The sequence below is a fragment of the Gracilinanus agilis genome, chromosome 1 (assembly GCF_016433145.1).
Source record: "Gracilinanus agilis isolate LMUSP501 chromosome 1, AgileGrace, whole genome shotgun sequence".
Classification (NCBI taxonomy): domain Eukaryota; kingdom Metazoa; phylum Chordata; class Mammalia; order Didelphimorphia; family Didelphidae; genus Gracilinanus; species Gracilinanus agilis.
Genome location: NC_058130.1, coordinates 77,495,164 through 77,523,060, shown reverse-complemented (window position 1 = coordinate 77,523,060; position 27,897 = coordinate 77,495,164). Strand labels below are relative to the sequence as shown.

The window sequence follows — 27,897 nt, the reverse complement described above, 5'->3', positions numbered from 1 at the left end:
GATGACTACTACACCAAAACTACATCTCTTCTAGCACCTAGTAAGTACTTAAAAGGTACTAAGTACATCAATTGAATTTTAAAAATCACAGTGCTGGCATGTTTTAGGACCCAAGTTTTATTGATCTGGTTTAAAAAAATTTTCCAGAATGTAGTCATTACCCCTGGCATGATTATCTTCTCAATATCCTTCATGATGTTTTCAAATGTTTCTGGTTCCTGGGGTGCAGAGTCAGGAATCAGGGGCCTCAGATAGCCTGGCTCCACATCTGGATAAACCTGACGTCCATGAATTCCCTCCATGTAGTCTGCCACATAATCCACCATTTCTTTTCCTCTCTTTCGGAATTCAGCGGCATTCATGGTGACGGTAGTTCCAATGTCAGCGTCAACACTAATCAGAGATTAAAAAACAAACAAACATATTTATGTGTGTAGCACTTTGGGGTCTAACCAAACACTTTATAATCTTGTGAGGCGAGCAGTACAAATATTATTACACTAATTTTATAGATAAAGAAACTAGAACCCAGAAAGGTACACATGACTCAGAAGTGCCCAAACCAGGATTCTAACTCAGATCTGAGCCGAAGCCCCATCGCTCCTCATTCTCAATTATGCTGGCCTTCTTCATAAAAATTTAAAATAACATGTCCATTTCCAAAAATGGAAAAATCTCAAAACAAGTTCATAAAAGTTGGGCTGAAGAGTCAGTTCCACTGGGGCCACCTGGAACTCTGAGCTCAGAACCCATTTCTGACCCAGAAAAGGAAGAGCGATCTGAAGATTACCCACAAATTTAATCATGCTGTGTTGGTATGTCTTGATTCCTGGTCCAGAAATCTCCTGACCAGGAGATTCGTGGAGCAGAGTTGCTGGAACTTGAAAAGCAATGAAAACCCCAAACCTAGTAAAATGTTTGAATAGGTTTTAACTCTTTTCCCTTCCCAGTCCCTTTTCTTTGTCTTTTCAGAGGTCAAATTCTTAGGAAGCAAGTAGATCCCGTGAAGCTAGCCTCAATTCTCTGGTTAACTTACAATGCAAACAAGAGCAAGTTATTTCGTTTTGGGAGTTTCAGCTGCTTTTTAAATGGGCATGAGAATGTTTCTTCTATATATTTCCATTAGGACCACTCATCCTGACTGATATCTGATAAAGACATGAAAACAGCAGGGCTCATTTCAATAATTCAGTGATCATTTGTCCAAAATGCTCTACTTGTTTATTGGCTGCTTAATATGGTTTATCACTGCAACGATCAAAGAGAGTCTGAAAGTTTTTCAAAGTTGTTTTACTTTATGATGTATTGTTACTAGATAATTATTCTGCTCAGCTCAATCTGCATCACTTCCTCTGAAATAGAATATTTCATCATAGATAATAGAACAATAATATTCCGTTGTATTCACATAGCGCTTTTTAAGTCATTCTCCAATGGGAGGATATTGTTGGCTCCCAGTTTGGGGCAACCATGAAAAAAAATGGATAGAAATATTTTTGTATATAATACATTTTCTCCTTTTTTCTTTTATTTTTTGGATGATATAAGTCTGATAGTGGCATATCTGAATCAAACAGTATACATATTATATAAAATTATATAACAATTGTAATTAATTATATATGATCTAATTAGTTAATAATAGCAATGAATAAAAATGATTATATAATATGTAAAGTGCTTAGCACTGTGACTAACACATAGGAGTTATAGAAATGCTTTTTCCCTTCCCCTTCCCATGCTAGGCACTATCCTAGGTCCTGCAGATCCAGCCCTATCCCACCCAAAAATAATCTCCGACTTCAAGAAGCTTATATTCTTTTGAGAGATATAGTCTATACCCAAATAAGCGAACAAAAAATGAATAAAAGGCAATACAACCATTTCTAGAGAAGGAAAGACTAACAAATGCCCCGCTATTCGGAAATACTACTGAAACGAGCCAGCTGCCTCTGCCAATTTGCTCCAGAAATGAAACACTACTAGCCAAGCTAAAAGAAGATTCTTTATTTTTCTTTTCAAATTATCTTCTTTTCTTCAGATCACACCCCACTAAACCTTTATAGGGCTTGAAGTGCAAACACAGAGCAGGTCTTGCATTCATTATGTAGCCGTTTGATGCTTTGAGCCCCCAAGCTGGGCAAATATTGACGAACAGATGTAAACCAAGATAAGTGCTATTGGTTACACTGCCCAGGCCCTTTAAGGAGTGATTGCTTTCCATAATTTGATCAGGACTGTTAGAAATGGAAGCGTTATTCTGCTGTTTAAATAAATGCTACTGAAGGTTACTGGAGTCAATATTCTACATGCACTTTCTAGCTGTGTTTACCTAGGACCATCATTTAGACCAGGGGCTCCTCTAACAAGTTTTTTGAGTGTTCTAGACCTCTTGGTCAGTGTCTGGTGAAGCTTATAGATCCTATCTCTGAATAATTTTTTAAATGCACAAAATAAAATACATAAGATTCATAGGAAACCAATAATATTGAAATAAGGATGTAATTTCCCTACCAAGTAATACAGAGTGCTTGAAACCTAACTGTGGGCCACTTGAAGATCTGTAAACCTCAAGTTAAGAAGCCCTGATTTAAACTAAACGTGATAATCAAATCTAAAATTTCTGACAGCTCTATGTGGCTTTTTTCTTTTACTCAAAAATTTCTAATGCATCTCTTTCACATTTCTAATTCCATAATGGAAGCTTTGAGACTTAGAATGGACACTGGGTTGGAATCTTACTGCACACCCCTATTAGTTGAATAACTCTGGCTAAGCCACTTAATTTCTATGAGCCTCTGTTTCCTCCTATATAAAATGGGAATAATAATACTTCTTCATCCAATATTATAATCAGTTATACATGTAAAGAATTAGTAAGATAGAATGACCAAAATGCATGGTGTAGGACATCTGTAGACATGTGGATATTAGGGAACAAGAAAAATGGTAGATAAGGAAAGAGCATCATGAAGGGAGAGAGATGATTGGAAGCATCCCCATTCATTATCTCCTGAGCATTTACTACTTCCTGTTCCTATATCTGAACCGGGTCATGAGAAATGATTTTAAAACAGAATAGACTTTTGAGGCCTTGATGCTATGATCTTTGAATGGATTTGATAGAGGAGATTACAAATACAACACAAGTTTAAGGACAGTTTTATTTAGGTCATTCTTGATTTTAATTTTTCAAAATTTCTTAAAGTGCTATATATGTACCAGCTACTATTATGTTGATAATTACCATATTATAAAACACATTGTTATTTTGATAATTGACATCTGTAGCATTTTTATGATTTACCAAGTAATTTTTTAGGTAATGCTAAGGTTTCATCTCATGTCCATGAAGTTGGTAAAAATGACTAAAAAGGAAAATGACAAATGTTAGAGGGGTTGTTCTGAATTGGCTCAGATATTCTAGAAAGCAATTTGGAACTATCTGCAAAAAGTACTAAAATATGCATGCCATTTATTCTAATGATTCTTCTACTAGACCTATGATCCAAAGAAATCAGAGAAATAGGAAAAGGACCAACATTCACAAAAATACTTATAGTAGATCTTTTTATAATGCCAAAGAAATGGATGTTAAGGGATGCCTATCAGTTGGAGAATGGTGGAATAAATTATGGTCTAGGAATGAATTGAATATTATTGTGCCATAAAAATGTTGAAAGGGGTGATTTCAGAGAAATCTTGGAAGATTTATGTGAACTGATAGAAAGTGAAATAAAACTAGGAGAACAATTATACAATAACATGTTTACTTTTCTTTGTTGTTTTTCTTTCTTTCCTTTCTTTTTAATTAATCTGTTCCACCCACTACTCCTTCCCATGAACAGGTTTTTTTTAATGAGGGATTAAGCCCTTAAAACATAGCTGCAAAGTTTGGCAAAAAAATCCTATAATGACCAAGTCTAAAAATGTACATCTCTTTCTGCATTTTCAGTTCATCATCTCCTTATCAGGAAGAATTTCATCTTTACTCTTTTGGACTCATGGTTTATCATTGAGTTAAACAAAGAGAGTTCTAAAGTCTTTAAAAATTGTTTTCCTCCATTATCTTTTTATTATTGTATAAATTATTCTCTTAATTCTGCTCAGCTTCATCTGCATAGGTCATAGAGGTCTTCCCAATTTCCTTTAAAACTCTAATTTTATCATTTCTTATGGAACATTAATAATCCATTATATTCAGATACCAAAAAAATTTAAACATTCTCTAAAATGAGAACACACTTTTATCTTCTAATTTTTGGCTATCACCAAAATAAATCATAGAAATATTTTTGTATATATAGATTTTCCCCCCTCTCTCTTTGATTTCTTTTGGGGAATAGCACTGGTAATGGTGCATCTGTGTCAAAGAGTATAAACATTTTATAAAAAAAAAAAAAGATAGTATTTATAAAGCATTTAGAACTGTACCTGGTATATAGAAGGAGCTCTATAAATGTTTATTATCTTCCCTCTCTTCCCCCTAGCCAAGGGTCATACAAGTAGTCTCAGAGATAAAATTTGAACTCAGTTCTTCTGCCTCTAGATCCAGTAAAAGATCTTTCCATTATGATAAGCTATGATCTTTGAGAAAGATTGTGAAGTGAAGAAAAGGATGAACAGGTCATAGATAAGTAAACAATATTTTCCAGAAGTTTGACAGTGAACTAGAGGAGAAAGTAACCCAAGTATGCTTATAATCAAATGGAAAAGAGCCAGTAATGAGAGAGAGCAGATAGACACGTGACAGGAAGGCACAAAGGCAAAGATTATGGAATTTAGTGTCAGGGACCTAGAATAGAATTTTATCCCCATTGCTTTTGACCTGAGTGACCACGGGCAAGTCATTGCATCTTTGTGGGCCTCAGCTGACTGCCCACATTTTAAAGTTTATGCTTTACTAAAGATGTTTATAAAATAATGGAGTTTGCTTTTGTAAGGATGAGATTTGTGGAAGGGGGATGGGACAAAAGGATTGGTTATAGGCTCTCTTTATTCTTACGCTCTATAGTTAAAGTATTTCACTTTTGTTTCATAGTATTTTTCTTAGTTCAAAAGTAATTTCCATTTGGTTGTTCCCCTATTTACCAAATACTCTTGATGTAAAATACTTATAATGCTGGACATAATCTATTCCCATCTCTCTCTTCAATACATCCAAGATTGTTTAGATTAAATTTTAGTTGACTTCTCCCTTTGAGGAGTTGAAGTACTCTGACTCTATCATGGAGTAGTGTACAGAAAGATGGCCCAAAGTTAAGAAGATGCATATTGAAGACTTACATCTAACACATTCTGACTGGGTGACCGTAGTTAAGTTATTGAAGCTTTCAGGCCTCCAGGCAACTCATTAGTGCCATAAATTTCAGATCAGATATCAATCTGCAATGGTAGAGGGACTTTTTGTATCTGGAATTCCCCCTAATAATAAAATGGTCAGTTTGGTCCAAAAAAAAAAAAAGATATGTCATGGACTCCTTTATCATTTGTTAACCCATGGCACCAGCTGGTGCTCATTTAATTTATACATTTTGCTACACACTTCTGTGAGTCTCATTTTTTTCATGAATAGATTTAATAGTAAATATTGACTTCTAAGCCAATTGTGAATTTTTCATTATTCTATAGAACACTGCTATTACTTCCATTGGCCAGCCCTGCCCAGCTGCTTGGTAAACAGGGAGTTGCTAGGTAACCTATATTTTAAATTTCCACATTTCAAAAATAAGAACTCTTATCAGGCTCTCTACAAGACTTGTATGTAAATGTTTTGCTTGATGCCATACGGTATTCTCCAATAAATTCAATTAAAGCAGGCCAGGGTTGGTACCTGGTTTCCCTGCTGACATTGGGAAGGAAGAACAGGCTTTAAGAAAGATAGCCATCCATGGCTTCTCATAAAAGACAAGATAAGAGGAATGGAAAATCACCATCCTTACCCTTTATTCTCAACTAATCCTATACTTTGGTAGAGGGAAGGAGGCCCTTAAATGCCACTTTAAGGTTTTCAAAGGACTTTCCTTCTAATATTTCATTTGATATTCACAATTTGAGAAGGTAGGTGCTATCATTATTTCCATTTTACAAATGAGGAAACTGAGGCAGACAGAGGTCAAGCGACTTGACCAGGTCTGAGGTAGGTATCAAATGCAAGAACATAATTAAATCAATCAGTAAGGCTAAGTTTGGGATAAATCTAACAGCCTTTTCCTAAGATTTGTCCCAGTCCAGGTACGTGAGCCCTCAGGCACGTGGGAGCATCTCCTTCCCTGCTTGCTTCTGCCCTGAACCCTCACCCTATTTGGTTTATATAATTTTCCCATATCTCCATAAGTCCAGATCAGTGTGGACTGTCCATTCAGACTGCCTCCAGGCAAAGAATAGTTCCTGCCATTTGACCACCAGGATCAGTTAATATTGTGTACCCCACAACAAAGGGGGAAAATCAGGAAAATTTTACCTCTGACTCCCCTTGAACCTCTCTCTGGCCTGTCTTTATTTACCAAGTGACTCTGCCCTGTCCCCTGAGACTTGTTCCTACAACTATGCCAACCATGGAGAGGCTCAGAGAAAAATCAGCATGATGTAATGAAAAGAAGATTGCATTAGACAACAGAAGATCTCAATCAGAATTGTGCCTAGGCTTCCTTACTTCCTGCAGAATATTCAGTAAGTCAGTTTCTCTATGTGCCTCAGTTTCCTCAGCTATAAAATTAGGAAGGCAGAAGAGGTCTATGAAGTCACTCCAAGCTCTAAATCCTATGACCTGATGCTGGGCAAGAACAAACAATTATGGCTTCCCAAATTATGCTCTTAGATTTCCTTGTTGCTTTCCTTGTAAATCGGAATAATTTTATTTATTTATTTATTTATTTAATGCCTAGGCATCCTATATATGTTCCTGGGCAAAATATTTCAGTATATGCTTAAAGCCATGGAGTTTAAAGTATGGTTTCGCTTATCTCTATAGGTTCCTTGAATAGTAGCCTAAAATGAACTTTAGCATTGGGGAGAAGACAAGAGGAGAGTTTGAAAAGGTTATCATGTGAAAGAGGAAATGGACATTTTCTCCTTGGTCTCACAGGACAGAATTTTGAGAAATGGAGTTTTAGAAAGGTAGATTTTGGCTAGATGTAGGGAAGAACTTCTGAATAATGACAATCTTCAAGGAGGTTGTATGACTACTTAGAAATGCCCTAGGAAAAGACTTGAATGTATATCGAGTACCTTTTTTATTTGTAGTTTAAATTTGGGCGGTGAATTGATGTTTACTGAGAAAAAAATAATAAGCTTCTTTTTGGGATTTAACCCATTGAAAATTCTGGCTTTCTTCTATTAGTTAAGGAGGAAACATCACAGAATTAGGACAATCAAAATAAAACTGGAAGAGATTTTTAAGGCCACAAAATTTAACCTCATTTTTTACAGATGAGTAAGATTACCTTAAGCAAAGTTCATTGATTTGCTTAAAGTAGCATCAGTACTAACCAAGACAGGGTTTAAACCCAGCTCTGTTGATTCCAAATCCAATGCCTTTTAAATTTATCTAAAAGTATTCTACAAACTTTAAGATCCTACATAAATATGAGCTATCAGAGGAAAACTTCAGATTGCTGATTGGCAAATATCTAATGACCTCATTTTCCCAGCGTTGCCTCATTGAACATAAATTCATAAAACATAAATTCATAAACAAAATTTTAAAAAGGTAATTGTTGCGTTGCCAAGGAATTTAGTTGAAGCAATTATTTAGTTTTCATACAAGGGGCAGGCAGAGAAAGCAGTAGCAAAAACACACCCCAGTTATTTTATAGAGTTCTACAGGTTTTTGTTTTGTTTCATTTTTACTGACTTTAGTTAAATAGAAAAAAATGACCGTTAGCCCAGGCGGAAAAAGAAGAAAGATAATGCAGTTAGTAAGTTGATAAAGTCTAGAGCAATGACTTTGTTCACAAAAAGTACACGTGGAACTGTAGCAAACAGGAATCCCTATCTCTTTTAAGGGAAGCCCAGAAGGGCACAGATGAACACTAAGTAATTGTTTTCTACCCGTCCATCCAATCCATATGCAGCACTTCTCACAATCACTACATCCTCCCCCAATGAATGGATCTGATGGAGAAAAGCAGGCATTTCTATGTGATACATGGGAGGCATCCAAAGTATCAAAGGAGAACATGTGTCCATTCTCCCTGCAGTTTCTATTTCAGTGATGAATTAATGGTTAATGAGCAACAAGGCATGTGGGAGAAGATAGTGCCCCATGCTTTTTCAGTGGAGCTAAAAGAAATCCAAGTGAGGGAATGACCCAGACTAATTGACTTCAATTTCACCTGGAAAGCATCAAAGACCAAAATCACCGACTACTGCCCACTATGGCGATCACCTATTCTCTACATGGAATTTTCACTGCTTTATTTTCTCACCTTTTTGTCTACGTAATGCTCAATTATTTGTCACAGATCTGCCAATAAATATCCACAGTGATTTTGCTCAGTAAAATTATCCTAGAAGACTGTAAGTCTTCTTCTTTTTAAAATTCTTTTAAGTGCTTATTTTTAAAAAGTACAAGATAATTTTTGTTAAGCATATTTGGTTGCTAAACTTCTCTTTCTTTGAAATAAGACCTTAGTGAGCACAGAGATGCTGAATTCTTAGAATACAAATGTGTCTTCACAAAAGTACTTGGACAATTTCTATAATATACAGAGACTAGTCCCTCCAATTGGAATTTATAAAGGATGCAAAGCTATTGCAATCAGTGTATTTTCCTCTCCTCCTCCTGTAAGATATATTAAGCAATTGATTCGACAGTTAAGAATCAATTAGCGAAGCTTGCTATCTAAGAATCAAACCATGGCATTAACCCAGGCATCATCTCTTGACTTTCCCCACCAAAACCAGGCGACAAAGAATGGTACTTACAGTCAGGCAGGCAAATTCTCCTTCCCTCTGCACCCTCTCTCTTTGCTCCTCAATGACAGTTAAGAAACACAGAGGATGCAGTTGCCAGTTTATGTAGACAAAGTATCCACCTCCCCAAAGCCAATCAGAGACACTTGCTCCTGGTTTATTAAGCAGCAGCTCTTTAACCCTCCCCGTTTCACCTGTCTCTTCTCCTTCCTTCCATCCACTCCCCCAGGGCATGTAGAAAACTAACCTGAAGCAGGCTGAGAATAAAACCTAATGACATGTTTGCTGATTGGGAACCTTTGGACATCATTCTAATGGAGAGAAGGAGGGAAAGGGTATAGATACTGAAAAGAGATTCTCTTTGTCAACTAAGGGCTGAGCATATTGTAGCTAGTTCTCTGCTTAGGGCACACACTTAGAAGTCCAGGAAGCTTAAATGTAATATTCAGCTTTTCCAGACCTGGTGGGAAGCTGTTGGGATGTCCTTAATATTGTGGGGTCACCCCAATGATTATTTTTAACCTCATTTTTAATTATGATGTTATACCCTGCCTTTAATGGAGGGCAAGGGAGGAGTGGGCAGAGGAAGTGCAGGATTATTATTTACTAGATATGTAGATATTTTAAAAATTGCTCTGAAGGTCAGCCTGGACTTTAATAAACCACTTGCTGGTACTTTGGGATCTGAAAGTAGGAGACAGTTGCAACTAGAATTGTCTGTCCACAAGAATAGGTGTCCCAGTGTTCATTGACTGCAAAGTATGTCTGTTATATTAGTTCTGTTAATGAGGCTGGAACTGAGGGGGTCTACTGGGGGCTGGCGTGGGAGACAAGATCATGGATGTCTAGCCTTGTGCCTTAGACTATGTAATCTTCAGCGAGATGAGAGCCTCACGTATTAGTCTGTCATCAAAGGTAGAGGAAGAGACTCTATGTCAATGGCTAAGGCCAAATGGCTACTATTGGACTAAGAAGTTTACTTCAGGATAACCAACAGAGAGGTTGAGTCAAAGGCAAAGAGAAGAGAGTTTTCAGGGGCTAAAGACAAGTCCAAGAATATAAGGTAAATGGGTAACTGCCAACTTGGGGGAGGGGGCCTGAAATTCGGGGGTAAAATTTTTTTTTTGAGTTTAGAAAGAAAGAAATTGCACTTAGAGAAGTTTCCTAAAGTGTTGAAGTCGGGAAGACCTGGATTAGAATTCTTCCTTAGGCACATTTAACCTCTCTCAGCCTCAGTTTTCTCATCTGTTAAATGAGGATAATAAACTTACCTCATGGGATTGTTGTAAGGATCAAAAGAGATAACATATGTAAAGTTCTTGGCAAACTTTAACATATTCTACAAATGCCAGCTAGCTAGTGGCAATAGCAGCAGCAGCAACAGAAAATAAGAGAGTCAGAGCCAAAGGTAGAGAGTGAAGCAGAGAAGTGTACTTTTTTATAAATCCAAAGTCAAAATATGGGCTAGTCTGGAGAGAATGGAATCCAGTGAAAGCGAGGGAGGTCTTTGCCCCAAAACTGAGGTTCCCTATATCAAAACTAGGGGTTGAACGACCTTCTCTGACCCACCCTCTGCCCAGCTGCCAAAGTAATATTTCCAAAGCACAGGTCTCTTTCACGATGAAGTTCAGTTGCTTCCTTTTATCTCTAGGATCAAATACAAACTTCTTTCTTTGATATTTAAAGCCCAACTTACCTTTCTACCCTTATTATTTGTTACTTTTTTTTCATACCAAATATTCCAGCCAAAATGGCCACCTTACTCTCCCTTACACGACATTTAAATTTCATTTTCTGTACCTTTCACAGGTTGTTCACCAAATCTAACTCTTCTTCCTCACCTTTATTTAAAATCCTCAGTTTTCTTCAAAGTCCCCCCCAGTACCTCTCTATTCCTTAACTTTTCTTTAATTTTTATTTATTTTACATATGCTTTTATGTAACATATTTTATTTCTCTATAGAATTTAAACTCTTTTTTAGAGTAGCTTTTTTTTTATTCTTGTCTCCATACCCCCCAGTTTCTAGCACACTATCCAACAAATAACAGGTATTTCTTAGACGAGAGTAAAATTGATTGAATTTCTAGAGAAGCTGATTTTAGTACAAATATTTTATAAATCACTGTCAAATAATGGAAAGGGCAAAGAATTTGGACCTGAGTTAAAATTCCAGCTCTGCCACTTGGCAAATTATTTCATATCTCTGTGCCTCAGTTTCCTTATCTATAAAATGAAAGGGTTAGATTAGATAACCTTTATAGTTTATTTCTTGCTCTAAGTATAATCCTCTAGGTTTCTTTTTCTTCTTTTTATGGTATTTAGAATGTGTCTTAGAATGTAGTTGAGTAGTTCAAATTGTTTATTGAAACCTGATTGTTAAATTTTCAGCATGAACATTTACACTCTCAAAGATGAGCAAACTACAGATTAGGACCTGCTTTATTGTGTTCCTGATTGATTAGACTTAAGAAATTGATGGAGAAAATAATAACATAAATTGAACTTAAAAGCATGTTAGTGTATAACTTTTTTTTTCAAAGAGTTAGTTGTTAAATATTTACCAGTACACTACTGGATGTGATTCAAGGAATAGGGTAATAGGAATAAGGTAGCCAAAAAGAAAGAGGAGTTACTGGAACATTTATTTTTTAATGCACAGAGAAGAACAGAAAGGCCAGGAAGAAATGCATAAAGCAAGGACAACTTGGAAAGTTTTATGAGCAATTTGTAATATTTTAAGATAAGAAGTTGTGCATAATGGACAACTCTCTTTTTTCTGTTCTACTGTGTATAAAAGAATACTCACTTTATTTGGAATCGGTTAAGTTCAGAATTTTTTTAAATTACATAAAATATTCTATAACCCTCTAACTTGCCAAGCTGAGTCTTATGAACTAAAAATCAAAAACTTCAGCTAATATCTGACCTAAATAGTAGAGTAAAATGAGGGAATCAATGACATATTATATAATATGTGGGGGCATCCATCAAGCAGACCTTCTGACCTCCCTTGCTATTTGTTACATGGCCTGAAATTTTAGCATCAGAGATTCATTCTCTTTAGTTTTTTTTCATTTCTCAGTCTTCGAGTGTACCCTTTTACAATGATGGTGAGCCTGTGAGGGATAAGATAACTCGGCATTAATAAATAAGGATATACAAAAAAATGGTGCCAAAGAGGAGTATCTGGGCAGAACAAGGGGAAAGCTGGGGAAAAGGGAAACACGGTAATAAGGGTAGAGGACTTGGGTTTGAGCATTCCCAGCTAAATAATGTACTGATCACAGGTATCTGCAGAAAAAGTCTGATAGTAAACAAGCAATCAGAATTCATTGTGGTAATTGTGGTAATGCTTAAGTAAGTAGATTAGGTTTGAGTGTGGGGCAGTAGCTAGTGAGACAAATTTTACTTATAATAAGGCTAAAGAGGAGGGCTTTAGCATTTGAGTTAATCACAAGAGTCACCAGGACCAAAGCCAAGATCCTTGGGTCAGCCAGAGATTTGGGATCAATGAGCAAAGGAGGAGGCGAGTAGAATTCTAAAAATGACTCTCATATATTATACATATAGTACAGAACCTCTTCAATAATTCTCTAGCAGGGACTGTCTACTGGGTTAAAAAATGCCAAGTTAATTTGGAAAAATATGTACAAATCCTCCCATTTGTATGTGCGAGGATTCTGGTCTTTCCACCTCCATAATATATAAAATGAGGCAACTCCTGAGCATATTTCTATCCCCCAAATATCTCTTCTTCCACCTGTTCCAGTGCTGGAAATCCCCGTCATTAAAAATGCATCTTTTTTTTTTTTTGCATTCACACAACCCCTATTAGAATGTAAACATTGCCCTGTTGATCTAACTCTTTAACTGTTGGGAGGAAGAGTGGGAATTAAAACATTGCCTTCTGAAACTTTCTTTCTCCTGTGTTTGTGTCAGATTGAAGTACCCCATCATGGGATCCAAAAGGCAGAGGCACCAAAAGCCCAAGAAGCATAGATTAGCACAATATTTCTAGTATAGTCAGAGAGAAGCAGTTTGATTGAGAGATTATATATGGTCTCACGAATTTATCTGATTCTCTTGGGAAAATGAACACTTAAATAATCTCTTCCTTTTTAATTCAGTTCAATCCAATATTTATTAAGTACTTACTAAGAAACATATTCTATTGGGCCCTGGGGATACAATATGCCTTCAAGCAGCTCACAATCTATTATTGGCCAGGAAACTAATGGAACTGGGAAGACATGAGTTGACCCTCTAAGTTTCTACAACCCTAGAAAGAGACTGGTGTGAGCAAAAAGGCTGTGGTGTAGACTTGGACAGTTCGGGTCAGCTTTGCCCCCAGTGTACTGATCTGGGATATAGCAAGTCCTTTGGGCTCAAAATATGATTTTTTAAGATTTTTGTTATATGAATTCCAGATACCTTAAGGAACCTTCACACTGACTCCTTATCAATAGCATTTAATAATAAAAATTAATTCAACAAAGACTTATTAAGTGACTATCTAAGATATTTACTATGTGACCCTGGGAAAGTCACTTAACCCTGTATGCCTCAGTTTCCTCATTTTTAAAATGAGCTAGAGAAGGAAATATCAAACCACTTCAGTATCTTTGCCAAAAAAAAAAAAAAAAAAAAAAAAAAAACACCAGATGGGGCCACAAAGAGTCAAATGTGACTGAAATGATTGGACAACAACAAAAAAGTGCCTTATAATTGGGAGTAACTGAACAAAATATGGTATTATTAATTTAATGGAATATCATCAGTGTAACATGAGAAATATTGGAAGAATTTTATGGAATGTCGGGAGAGTGAAAAAAGCAGGACCAGGAGAACATATAAGTAATGATGTCAAGAAATTAAATACCTCTAAATCCATCCTGATTAGAGAAATGCAAATTAAAACAACTCTGAGGCACTACCTCACACCTAGCAGACTGGCCAACATGGCAGCAAAAGAAAATGATAAATGTTGGAAGGGATGTGGCAAAATTGGAACACTAATACACTGCTGGTGGATTTGTGAATTGGTCCAACCATTCTGGAGGGCAATTTGGAACTCTGCACAAAGGGCTATAAAAGACTGCCTGCCCTTTAATCCAGCCATATCACTGCTGGATTTGTACCCCAAAAAGATAAGGAAAAAACTTGTACAAAAATATTAATAGCTGCACTCTTTGTAGTAGCAAAAAAAGTGGAAAATGAGGGAGGTGTCCGTTGATTGGGGAATGGCTGAACAAATTGTGGTATCTGCTGGTGGTGGAATACTGTATTGCTAAAAGGAATAAAGAACTGGAGGAATTCTATATGAACTGGAAACCTCCAGGAATTGATGCAGAGTAAAAGGAGCAGAGCCAGGAGAACATTGTACACAGAGATGGATACACTGTGGTACAATCGAATGTAATAGACTTCTGTACTATCAGCAATGCAATGACTCAGGACAATTCTGAGGAATTTATGGAAAAGAACAATGCCCATGTTCAGAGGAAAAACTGTGAAAATGGAAATGCATTGATCATGTAATGTGTTAGGGATATGATTAAGGTTTTGATATTAAAGGATTGCACTTCTACAGGTATGAATAACATGGAAATAGGTTTTGAACAATGATAGATGTACAACCCAGTGGAACTGCTTGTCAGATTCAGGAAGGGGAGGAAAGAGCTGGGTGGGGGGATCATGAATCATGTAACCATGGGAAAATATTCTAAATTTAAAAAGGGAGGGAAAAGAAATTAAACACCACCCAAAATCATCTGAACTTAGAATAAATGCAGTGACTTCAAAGGCCAGGGACCTGTGGTTACCAAATGAGGCAGATGAGAAAAGATATCATTATATTGGTCAATTTTGCTTGACTGTGTAACGAGTGACTGTTCTGATATGGGGAGGGCTGAGTGTACAAGCCCAAACAATGTCTTTACTGGTAATGAATTATATTCTAATGGAATATAGAAGAAATGATTCTGATGTATTTTTAAAAGAAAAGGAAAAGAAAAGAAGTGGTTTAGTAAAAAATTTTTTTTAAAGAAAATGAATTGTGAGTAAAAATAAAGAGAGGAAAATCAATGGAACATTTCAAAAGGCAGAGAAGAGAATGAAAAGAATTTCAGAAGTGGAGGCAGACATGGTATACAATGTTGTTAAATATGGTAAATTTTAAAAAAAAGTTTGAAAACAATCCATAAATAATTGAATCATGGTTTTACAAATCAGTCTCTTTTTTCACTTTTTGTACATGAAAATGTTCACCTTTGTTTATATTTGTCAATTTCTCAATTTAAAAAAAGAAAAAATTAATAAAAGGAAGAGTAGGGGGAGGGCAGTGAAGTGCCTACTATGTGTCAGGTACCATAAGTCCTGGGGATACAAAGAGAGGCAAAAGACAATTCCTGCCCTCCAGGAGTTTACAATCTAATAAATTTTACCTTCCTGAACTGCATTTGAACTACTCTGGGAGCTGCTTTACCTTGAGTAATTGAATATGGCTTTCTTAACTGAATTATATGTTTGAACCCTTGGGCTATGCATGTTCCACTTCACCAGATGTGAACTGGACTGGACATAATCTAATAAGGAAGAAAGGTATATGCACAAACAGCTATAAAAATAATAATACATGGGAGAGTGAATTAAAGCAGGATTTTAGACAGAGAGCTATGAGAAATTTGAGAAGAAGGAGGTCATCTTCACCTGGTGGAAGGACCTTTGGAGTTTCAAGAAAGACTACCTGAAGGAGGGTTACAGATGGAACTTCAACAAGTGGAGATGGAAGAGGAATCTATTTTTGGCATGGGGGAATTTTTTTAAAAGTTCATGGACCTCAGGTTAACTTCGGTATGGAATTTTATTCTTTTCTTTTTTAAACTCTTACCTTCTGTCTTAGAACTGATACTAAGTCTCTAAGCATTGGGTCCAAGACAGAAGAATGGCAAGAGTTAGGCATTTGAGGGTAAGTGACTTGTCCAGGGTCACATAACTGGAAGTGTCTGAGTTCAGGTTTGAACCTAGGACCTAAGTAATTCTAAGATAGAAAGTAAGGGTTATTAAAAAAAAAAAGAAGAAAGAAAAGAAAATGTGAGATGAAAATTATATTACATGTAATTGGAAAAATTAAATGTCTTTAAAATTTTTTAAAGATAAAGAAGATATGAGGAAGATCAGGCAATTAAAGAAGAATATGAAGAAATATCTAGCATAGTTCTATATATGGTGTCAAAAGCATTAAAGTTTAGAGTGATTGTAGGCAATAAGCAATGCCAAGGACAACAGAGGAGGCTTTTAAAGCTATTGTTGGGGCATGTATAACCCAGTAGAATTGCTTGTCAGCTCCAGGAGGAGAAAATGAATCATATAAGCATGGAGAAATATTTTTAAAATCAAATAACTGTTTATGACTAAAAAAATTAAAATACATGAAAAATAAAAAAGAGAACTATGTTGAGGGAAGGAGAAAGATCTGAGAAGATGCTTCTGGAATTTCAGAGGAGGCCCCCAAAATTCCATTTTTAAATTTTGCTTCTGGTTTTTTTCTACCAACTAAAGACAGAATTCACGTTTTACTTCTGATATATAATGACATGGTCAACCTAGACAATTGTCTTTTAACCTCTCATTAGTGTTAGTAAATCTAAGACTAAATATTATTAAGAAAGTTCTGACCAGCAGGTGCTGAAGGAAGTGTTTTTTAAAACAAGAGATAGTGAACATTACAAGGAGTAAAATGAATAATTTTTATTATATTAAATTTAAAAGGTTTTGTACAAACAAAACCAATACAACCAAGATTTTAAGGGAAGCAATAAATTGGTAGAAAATTTTATAACAAACTTCTCTGATCAGGAAGTATCTTTTTGGGAGAGCTTTCTATCAGTAACTCACTCTCTGGTACAATCCTAGTCCTAGTCCCAATTTTTCTATTGAGGACAATGTTCACTCTGGCAAAGACAGAACAAAAACAATTAACAAGAGGTAAGGTACAAGATGGGCAGCTAGTCTGCACAATGGATCCTGGGTCTGGGGTCAGGATGACTCATCTTCCTGAGTTCAATTCTGGTCTCAGGTACTTGCTAACTGTGTGACCCTGGGCAAGTCATTTAATTCTGCCTCAGTTTCCTTATCCAAAAAAAAGGTGGAGTATTCATTTTAAGCCAGAAAGTAAAGGTTTTTATTTTTTTAAATGGGTGGGAGCACAATTGGGTGGCTCAGTGGAATGAGAATCAGGCCTAGAGATGAGATGTCCTAGGTTCAAATCTGGCCTCAGACACTCCCTAGCTGTGTGACCCTGGACAAGTCACTTAACCCCCATGGCCTAGCCCTTATCATTCTTCTGCCTTGGAACCAATATACAGTATTGGTTTTAAGATGGAAGGTAAAGGTTTTATAAATAAATAAATAAATGATTGTAACAATTTTTAAAAGGGATAGCCTTTGAAGCATTTAGAAAAGGAAATGATAACCACTCAGAACTGTCTTAGCTTCATCAAGAACAAGTCATATCAGATTAATCTCATATCCTTTTCTGATTAGGTTGCTAGGATGATAGGCCCAAATAATAGTGTAGCTATAGATTATTGAGATTTCAGAAAAGTACAAATTTTCTCAAGCTATCCTTTCGGAAAAGATATCTCTATGGGTTATATAATTGGTTCTCAAAGTATGTTCTGGGAACTCCTGAGATTCTCCAACTGGTCCACATAGTTAAAGATTTCTTTATAATAATCATGTAAATTTCTAAGATAGTAAACATCAATAAAAACTCTTTGAGGGGAGTTCCTCAGTAATTTTTAAGAGGGAAAAGACCAAAAAAATTTGAGAACTGTTGGATTACATAACACAGGTAGATTGGAATCTGGTTGTATGGTCAAACCAGGAATATGCTGTAATCAGCTCAAACCATTTTAGGAGAACCAATTATTACATTTTCAGTAGAAGCATCTGTACCTTGGAAATCAGCAAACACTTAAACCAAGACCAGATTTGTTGTTTGTTGATTATTTAGATTTTAAATAGTGATGGGGAACATATTTAATTTATTAAATTTAAATTAAATCTAAAATTAAAATTTTAGATTAAATTAAAATTTTTAAATTTATATTTTAGATTAAATTTAAAAGCAAGTTTGTGTACCTTTTTTTTCTCCAGAGAGCCAATTTTTAAACTGCTAGGAAAATTGGAAAACAATATGGCAGAAACACTATACCAAGAAAAGGTCAAAATGAGTATATGATCTAGACATAAAGGGTGATACTATAAGAAAATTAGAGGAACATAGAATAAGTTTACCTGCCAGATCTATGGAAAAGGGAAGAACTTATGTCCAAACAAGAGATAGAGAACATTACCATATGTAAAATGAATAATTTTGACAAAAATAAAATTTTAAATGTTTTGTACGAACGAAACGAATGTAACCAAGATTGAAAGGAAAACAACAAACTGGGGAAAATTGTTATAACAAAATTTTCTGATAAAGGACTCATTTCTCAAATATATAGAGAATGGAGTCAATTTTATACAAATACAAGACATTCCAAAGTTGACAAATGGTCAAAGGATATGAATGAGCAGTTTTCAGATGAAGAAATCAAAACTTTCAGTAATCATATGAAAATATTTCTAAATCCTTCTTGATTAAAGAAATGCAAATTAAAACAACTCTTAGGTACCACCTCACACCTATCAGATTGGCCAATATGACAGTAAAGGAAAGTAGTAAATATTGAAGGGGATGTGGCAAAATTGGAACACTAATGCATTGTTTGCTGGTGGAGTCCTGAACTGATCCTAACATTTTGGAGGACAATTCACAAGTATACTCAAAGGGCTATAAAACAATGCATATCCTTTAATCCAGTAATACCACTATTAGGTTTGTATCCCAAAGAGATTTTTTAAAAAGGAAGGACCTTCTTGTTCAAAACTATTTATAGCATTTTTTGTGATGGCAAAGAGTTGTAAATTGAAGGGATGTTCATTGATTGGGAGGGCTGAACAAATTGTGGTTATATTAATATAGAATACTATTGTGCTGTAATAAATGAATGGGATGATTTAAAAAGAGCTGGAAAGAGCTATATGAACTGATGGAGAGTGAAAAAAAGCAGAACCAAAAGAACATTGTACATAGTAACAGCAATACTGTGGAGTTATCAACTATGAAAGACTTAGCTACTCTTGGCAGTATAATGATCCAGGATAATTTTGAGTCACTTATGACAAAGAATGCTATCCATATCCAGAAAAAGAATTGGAGTTGGAATGTAGATCAAAGCATATAATTTTTCACTTTAATTTTTGGGGATTTTATTCTGGGGCTTTTGCTTTATATGATTAATCTTTTACAGAAATGAACAATATGGAAATATGTTTTGCATGATAATGAATGTTTCGAATTTCTTGCCAGCTCTGGGGAGAAGGAGAGATGGGAGGGAGGGAGATAATTTGGATCATATAACTTTGGAAAACATCTGTGGTAATTTGTTATTACATGTAATTTATAAAATAAAATATCTTTACAAAGAAGGAAAAATAAAGGTTTTGGTGAAGAGCAAGCTTATATGAGTCAGAAGAATGACACAACAGAAAAAAAAAACTGACTCAGAATTAAACTAGGTTAGTAAGAGCCAAAGTGTCCAAGATGACATTAAGTGATCTGTACTTTGCCCTAGTCAAACTTCATCCAAATCATTGGGTTCAGTAAATTAGTGCCAAGTTTTAGGAAGTATTTTAACAAACTGAAACATAGCAAGGAGAGTTGTCAGTATTATGAAGGGACTTGAAATAACAACATGCAAGAACTGTTTGAAGAAAAAAAAAAGAGAAGATTTGAGGGTTGAAATACCATCCTCAGATTTTTGAAGGACTTCCAAGAAAGTATAACAGTTCAAAAATGGAATGAGTTTTCTTGAGTGGTGGTGAATTATCCATCACTAGAGAATTTCACTTGGAGATTGAATGATCATTCTTCAGGGATGTGGTTTAATGCATATTCATGCTTAGGTAAAGGTTAGAACAAATGTAGGCATTGGAGGGCTATTATTTAACATGATAGAAAAGTATCTATCTAAAACAAAACAATACTAAAATTCTAGAAATTTTCAAAATAAACACAAAACTAAAGAAAGTATGTTCCCATTCTCCACTATTATTTGACATGGATCTAGAAATACTAGTAGTGGTAATGTGACAAGAGGAAGAAATTAGAGGCAAAATGTAAGCTAAAATGTGAGAGCAACCCTTACTTTCTCTTTCTATTAGAAATGCTCCCCCTTTCCCATCTCATCTGTACATGGCACCTTCACAAGAACTGACCAAGCCTTAGGGCATAAAATCTCACCATCTAATGTATAAAAGCAGAAATATTAAATGCATCCTTTTCAGACCATAATGCAATAAAAATTACATTCAACAAAGGACCAAGGAAACAGATTAAATATTAATTGGAAACTAAATAATCTAATTCCAAAGAATGAGAAAGTCAAAGAACAAATCATAGAAACAATAATTTCATTAAAGAGAATGACAACAATGGGCTAACATACCAAAATTTGTGAGAGACAACCAAAGGAGTACTTAGGGAAAATTTATATATCCCTGAACTTATATCAGTGAAATGGAGAAAGAGCAGATTGATGAATTGGGCATGCAATTTTAAAAAAAGAACAAATTTTAAAACCCCTATTAAATATTAAATTGGCAATTTTAAAAATCAAAAAAGGGATTAGAAAATGGAAAGAATACCACTGAATTAATAATATTAGGAGGTGGTTTTATTTGTAAAAACCTACAACAAACTAGAAATTATTGATATTTATAATAAAAATCAAGAAAAACTGATAAAGAAATATTTTGACAATATTGAGAAATACATCAACTATTTAAGAATTAACTTATGAAGTCAAATAAGTAGTCTGTATATCTTCAAAATATTTCTGACAGAAATAAAGGAAGATTTAAACCAATGAAGGAGATGTCTCTTACTTGTGGTTAGACAAATATTTAAAAATGTCAATCAATATCAAATTAATTCATATATCTATCATAATGCCAAGAAAACACTAATAAATGATTTAATAAAGATAGTCATAACTAAAATCATCTAGAAAATTAGAAAGGCAAAAATTTTAAGAGAAGTGGTAATGGGTGACTTGTTTTATTTCTGTACAGAATATTTCAAAATGTTCAATTGCTAAAAACTGCAAAACAACAAAGACAACAAAACTTCTCTGGTATATGGAAAAATAGATTATTACTGGTATCAGTCAATCAACCCATGAATTATTTATTAAATACAGTGTACCTGACACTGTTCAAGGTTCTGAGTATTAAAGACAAAAATGAAAAGGGAACTTATATTCTATTGGGGAAGGCAATATATGAGTAAATGTAAAATAAGTTCAAAGTAATTTAGGGAGGGGAGCACAAGTGTTTGGGAGAATTAGGAATTGTATAAAGATGGTAATGGTTATTGAGGGCTTCAAAAATCAAACAAAATTGGTTAATTTGCATACAAAAGGATGAGTAGGGAAGAGACATACATTTAAAGAAAATTATTTTGGCAGCTGTAAATTCCTTTGGCTGCTGAAAAATTCTTTGGAAGGATTAGAATAAGGGAAAGACTTGAGGCTAGGAGACCAATTAGTGGCCATTATAATAATCCAAGTAAGAAGTAATGAGTGCCTAAATTAAAGTGTTAGGCTTGCAAGTAATGAAAAAAGATGGATATGAGAGATGTTAAGTGAAAATGGCAAGATTTGGCATTATGTTAGTTGAGAGAAAGTGAGAATTCAAGAAAAATGCTAAAGTTCTGAACCTGGATGGATAGAAAGAGGCTTTTGCCCTTAATAGTAATAGGCAAGTTGGGAAGCAAGTAGGATTTTAAGGAAAAGATAAGTTCTATTTTGCATATGTTCAGTATGAGGTATCTACAGGACATTCAAGTCAAGATGACTAATAGGCAGTTGGTGATATGGGACTAGGGTTCAGAAGAGAGCCTGGAGCTGAAGATATAGAGATGAGAGTCATTTACAAAAAGATAGTAATAAACCCATAGGAGATGATGAAGAGACTAAATGAGAAAATAGAGAGAGGAGGACAGACTTAAGAGGCAGTACATCATAGTGGACAGAGCACTGGATCTGGAGTTACAAAAACCAGGGTTGAAATCCTGCTTCATACACTTATTCTCTGAGTGACCCTATCAAGTTTCTTAACTACCCTGGACCTCAGTTTCATCATCTGTAAAATGAAGGGGCTGGACTCAAAGAATTCTTTAAGATCTAAGAGAAGGTAATCAATTGAGTAAGATCCTGCAGAGATGTGAAGGATAAAGGCTAAAGAAATACATTCAATAAATATTTATTAAGTGCTTCCTATATAAGAGGAATGATGCCATGTATTAAGTGTTGGGGCTATAAAGAAAGTATTTGTCTCTATTCTAAAGGAGTTTACAATCAAATGGAAGAAACAACATTCAAGGAAATATGTACAAATAGGAGACATATAATATAAGATAAATTGGATGTGATCAACAGAAAGAAATCTCTAGAATTGAGGGATCAGAGAATAGAAGGTAGAATTTTTATCTGGGACTTGAAGAAAGCAGAAAAGCAAGGAATAGAGATGAGGAGGAAGAGAATTCCAGACATGGGCATAGTAAACAAAAATGTCTAAAACCATGAGTCCTGTGGGAAGAAGAGCAAAGGGGCCAGTTTTGCTGGATCACAGAATACATAGCAGTGGCTTAAGATATAAGGAGACCAGAAATGGAGAAGAACATATTATGAAGGGCTTTGAAAACCTAAGGAATTTTAATTTGCCCCTGAAGGTGATGTGGAGCAACTAGAGTTATCAAGTGACTGTATGTGTTTGGGAGGGTGGGAGACAAAGCTGATCAGAGAATGGTTTAGAGTAGGGACTTTGGTAGGCTAGGTATAAGATGATTAGGACTTTTACCAGTATAGTAGCAATGTCAGAGGAGAGAAGGGGGAAAAGTACCAGAGATGTTTCAAAGGTATATAAAGATAAAAAATAGTCTTTGGCAACAGATTGGATATGGAGGAAGGAAGATGAAGAGAGTAAAGAGTTGAAGAACACACGTACTTTGGGAGCCTGGGTGACTGAGAGTAGGGTGGTACCCTCAACAGTAATAGGAGAGTTTTTGAGAAAAAGATAATGAGTTCAGTGTTGGGCATGTTAATTTTATTATATCTATAGTATACTTAATTTGAGATAGCTAAAAGGCATCAGAGAAGTTAGGGATGGACACATAGATTTTAGAATCATCAGTAAAGAGATAATTGAATTCATGGGAGTTGATGAGATATTTGATTGAAATAATATAGAGTGAGAAGAGAAAAGGGCCCAAGGCCAAGCTCTGTGGAGTATTGATAGTTAGTGTGAAAAAGTCAGGAGGAAATGGAGGCAACAAACATAGATAGCTTTTTCTGAGAGATTGTGAAAGATTGTGAAAGTAGCTTTAAGCTACTGAATTGAGAAGAAAAGTAAGTAAGGTCTAGTAAAGAGTTTTTAAAAATTATTTATATGTTATATTAAAATATTCCATTAACTTTTTCCCTCTTTCCTCTCTCCCCATTAGAGAAGACATCATTTGATATATGTATATATAAAACCATGTTTTACTTTTATTTATTTCGGTTCTTTTTAAGGATGGGGAAGTGTTAGGCATGTTTGAAAGTATCAGGGGAAAAGCTAGGAAATAGGAAGATGTAGAATGTGTGTGAAAGAGAGACAGACAGAGAGATGGGATGATTAGGAGGAAAATATAATTGGGAGTGGGATCAAGAAAACTTGAAGAATGTTCAGACTTAGAAAGAAGTCTTAAGAATAAAATAGAGAACTCAGAAATAGAAATCAATGTGTATAAGAGATTAGTGTTCAACAATACTATATCTAGAAAGTCCAGGAGGAATGGAATTTATTAAAAAAAAAGAAAGAAACCAATTTAGAAAATTGCTTAACTGCATGGCAAAAAAGAAAGAAAAAATAAGTCTGGATCCATATGTCATATCATACATTAAATTCTAAGATTAGAAGTCTAATAAATAATATGCTTGTTTCAGTTATGGGGAGGAAGAATATTTTTGTCAGTTAAATAAATAAAATAAATTGTTGTAGAAAAATCAATAAGCTTTATTATACCAAGATAAAAGTATTATGAATGTTTTTTAAAACTCTCCAAAATTAAAATAGATTAATGAAAATTGTTTGCAGAAAATATAATATTTCATTCAGTAATGTTTTACCATATGACCCTTTCTGACTTAGCAAGGGTTTTAAAATGAAGGAATGAACAGAGGACATGAATAAATTATTTTGTAACAAGGAAATACAAATTGTTAATAACTGCATGAAAAGAGGCTCAAATATTCTAATAGTGAAATTCAAATCCAGACAATATTAATAGGAAACAGAATAAACTGTCAAAAATAGAAAATGTTAGCATGAAATATTTAGCAGGTCTGCAGGCAAACAGTCCCTCGTGACAGTACTGCCGACTAATGCAAACTTTTCATAGAACAATACAACCATGAGTCAGAAATTGTATTATCTGACCAATTATTCCCATTGAGATAACTTTATTATAAAGATTTAAGAAAGAGGAAAATAACATAGATGCCCAATAATAGTAAAATTACCAAATAAAATATACAAATGTTTCAGTAACATAAAAATTATATATACATATGTAATAAAGTTGAAGGTACTGAGAATAGAGACAATTTTGGATAAAACGAATAACCTTCATTGCTATATATTAGTTTATTTATTAATCTCTTTAGTAATACTTTCTTAAAACGCACAGTATCATACTGTTATAGCTTTTATATGTATATCTTTATTTTACATATTTATTTCTTTTTTGGTTATATTTCTTTTATTATTTGTTTTCATTTAAATTAGACATTAATTTAAAATAACACAAGTCATTTGCCACCCACTTAAAACAAAAACAAATATAGGTTGCATGATATAGGGAAATTATATCAGAAGATTGAAAGTTCCTTTAGCATTCACTTGCAGAAGATAAACACAGCCAATAGAAATTCCCAGAAAGTTGCACTGAGACTATCTCCAAGTATAACTCTTGGTTAATGATTTAGAGAATCTTTAAAAATAGTATCATTCAGCAGGATCAAGGGTTTAGCTAACAAATATTCCCTTTTCCAGCAATAATATTTCAGTTAAGAATGGATCATTCTGCCTTGAGAATGGATCTTTTGACTTACCCTTCCTGAATTTCGACTCTCTCTTAAATCTTTACAGAACTTGTCAGATCTCTGGAAATGAGGAAAGTGGAGATCAGTAATTATGGAACTTGGTACTTGGTCAAGCAACCACTTTTGCAGGTTAAAAACTCATATATCTCGGCCCTCTCCTTTTCACTCTCCTCATATTTAATTATTAACTTCTCATAGTGAGAAAGGTCATAACATCTTGAGAAACTTCTCAGTCAATTTTTTTAAGCTCTTACCTTCTGTCTTAATATCAATTCCAAGATGGAAGAGCAGCAAGGACTGCAAGGACTAGGCAATCAGGATTAAGTGACTTGCTCAGGGTCACAAAGCTAGGAAATGTCTGATGCCTGATTTGAACCCAGGTTCTTCCAGCTCCAAACTTGGCTTTCTATCTCCTGTGCCATTTTGCTGCCCCTTTTAATGAATATTTTTAAGGGGGAAGAATAAATTGGTTCTGGAGTATCATCCCTCATCTCAGAGGGATGATCTTCTTTCCACAAAGAAATAATCTAAAAATGATTTGTTGGGTGAATAATTTAATTTAGTTCAATTCAGTTCAGTTCCACTTAATCCAACTCACTAAATGCAATAAACATCTATTAAGCACCTATGATATAGAATCAGGAGAACATTGTACACCGTGACAGGGTAAATGTACAATATTCAACTATGAGACTTAACTGCTACCAGAAATGCAAAGATCCAAGATAACTGCAAGGGACTCATGATGAAAAAGGCAACTAACCACCATAGAGTGAACTGATGGATTCTGAATGCAGATCGAAGCAAACTATTTTTCACTTTATTTCCTTCATGAGTTTTTTTCTTATGTCTTCTTTCAGAACATGACAAATATGGAAATGTACTGGATAATAGCACATATATTACCTATATCATATTACCTACCATCTCAGGGAGGGAGAGAACATGGATCCCACAAAATCAGAAAATGCTTATTAAAAATAGTCATCAGAATTAAATTAAATTAAATTAAAAACAGTGATTACCCTCAATGTATTTAGTTTATTTAGAGGAGAGGGCATATACATAGAACAACTATAATACATGAAGTCCAGGTTTCAAGCATGAAGCATTTGCACAAGACTCTCCTCCCTGATAAAGAAAATAAGTACTTATTGCATTGCCTGCATAAAGCATGAGATTGGCACAAGAGCTTTAGAGATGAGGCTTCATTCCTGCCTTGAGAGATGCCTACATTAAGTTCCAGAATCTCTTTGGGGAGAGAACCATGGAAAGAGAAAAAAATACTTCAGAAGGCAGATATGCAGGGGAAAATCTAGCTCTTCAGTATGTCCCTGGTTCTTAACATAAGAATATTTTCCCTTGGGTGAGATCAGGAAATCTTTGTTGGTTGGGCTGAGATAACTCACTACTAGTGGGAGAACTCATTCACTTTTGGACTTTTGTATATATTCTAATCAACATAACTTCTCTGATTTGTGTTTGCTGCTTACTTAGATAATGATTTTACTTGTTATTCATTTGCTGCCCCTTCTCTTGCTTTCCTTAAAGTAGGAATCAAAGTCTCACTTGGAGAGAACCGGGCAAGATTCCAAATATATTTATTCATTCCTCTCTGTCTCCTTCATTTAGACAATCCATGTGGACTTAGCATACATGGAAAAACACATACCCTACATAAAAATAAAACATAATATGTGCAAAATATAAGTATAAAGTTAAGACCATGAAGGGAAAGATTTTCTCTGATTGATGATCAAGAAAAGCTTCAAAAGAACCAAAATATTTTAGTTATGCTTAAAGAATGGGGATCAGGAAGAGGAGTAGTTATAGGGCAGAGCATGAACAAAGGCATGGAAGTGGTAACTCCACTATAAACATATAGGATAGTGAGTAATCTAATGTGTTTGGAGAGTAGAGTAGTATGAATTATGTCCAGAGGGGATTAATATGGTCAGATGATGGGTAAATTGTCTATTAAATTAGGAGGCTGAGGAATTTTAACTTTATGTGGTATGGTGAACAGAAATAAGAGAAAAAAGTGGATATCACACTAAATCTGTGATAGTGAAAGACTGAGGCACAAAAGGTTCCAGCTTATCTATTTATTGGCGAGGCTAATGGTTACCAATGATAGAGGTCAGTGGTCTCTAAGTAACCAAAAACCCCTGACATAGAATAGCTTTTTAAAAAAGCTTAGTGGTTACATAAGGTCCAGAAACAGCCCCCCAAATTAAGGTTGTGATTAGTTCTTTTCTTCAGGAATGTTTGGGAATCTTCTATTTTATTTAATGCCCATACTTTCCACTGAAAGTATATGGTCAGTTTTGATGGGTAGGTGATTCTTGGTTGTAGACCCAATTCTCTTGCCTTCTAGAATATCATATTCCAAGCCTTGACGTCCTTCAATGTGGACTGACTGGGAAATAGAGTGACAGATTAACAGATTTGATACTTAACCTACAATAGTAAATGACCATAGTAACCTAGTATTAGACAAACCCCCAAAATCCATGCTTTTGGAAGAAGAACTTATAATTTGGCAAAAACTGTTTGGAAAACTAGAAAACAGTATGTTAGAAACTAGGCACAAACCAACATATCATGCCATATAAAAAGATGGAGTCAAAATGGAGACATGATTTAGAAATAAAGGATGATACCATAAACAAATTAGGACAACAGAATAGTTTTTATCATGTCTATGGATAAGGAAAGAATATA

General features: G+C 34.8%; 1 protein-coding gene across 2 annotated transcripts in view; it reads right to left on the bottom strand.

The window, feature by feature from the left end:
• The window catches only part of DDC (dopa decarboxylase), a 121,634-nt gene extending 96,392 nt beyond the window's left edge, over window positions 1-25,242 (bottom strand). For both annotated transcript variants that reach the window (XM_044671546.1, XM_044671537.1), the window contains exons 1-2: window positions 25,183-25,242; window positions 162-393 (exon numbers count right to left, since the gene is read on the bottom strand). In XM_044671546.1, the coding sequence (XP_044527481.1) occupies window positions 162-362 (201 nt within the window). In that variant the 5' untranslated portion in view covers window positions 363-393; window positions 25,183-25,242. The remainder of the gene's footprint in view (window positions 1-161; window positions 394-25,182) is intronic.
• Between the last annotated feature and the right edge of the window lie 2,655 nt (window positions 25,243-27,897).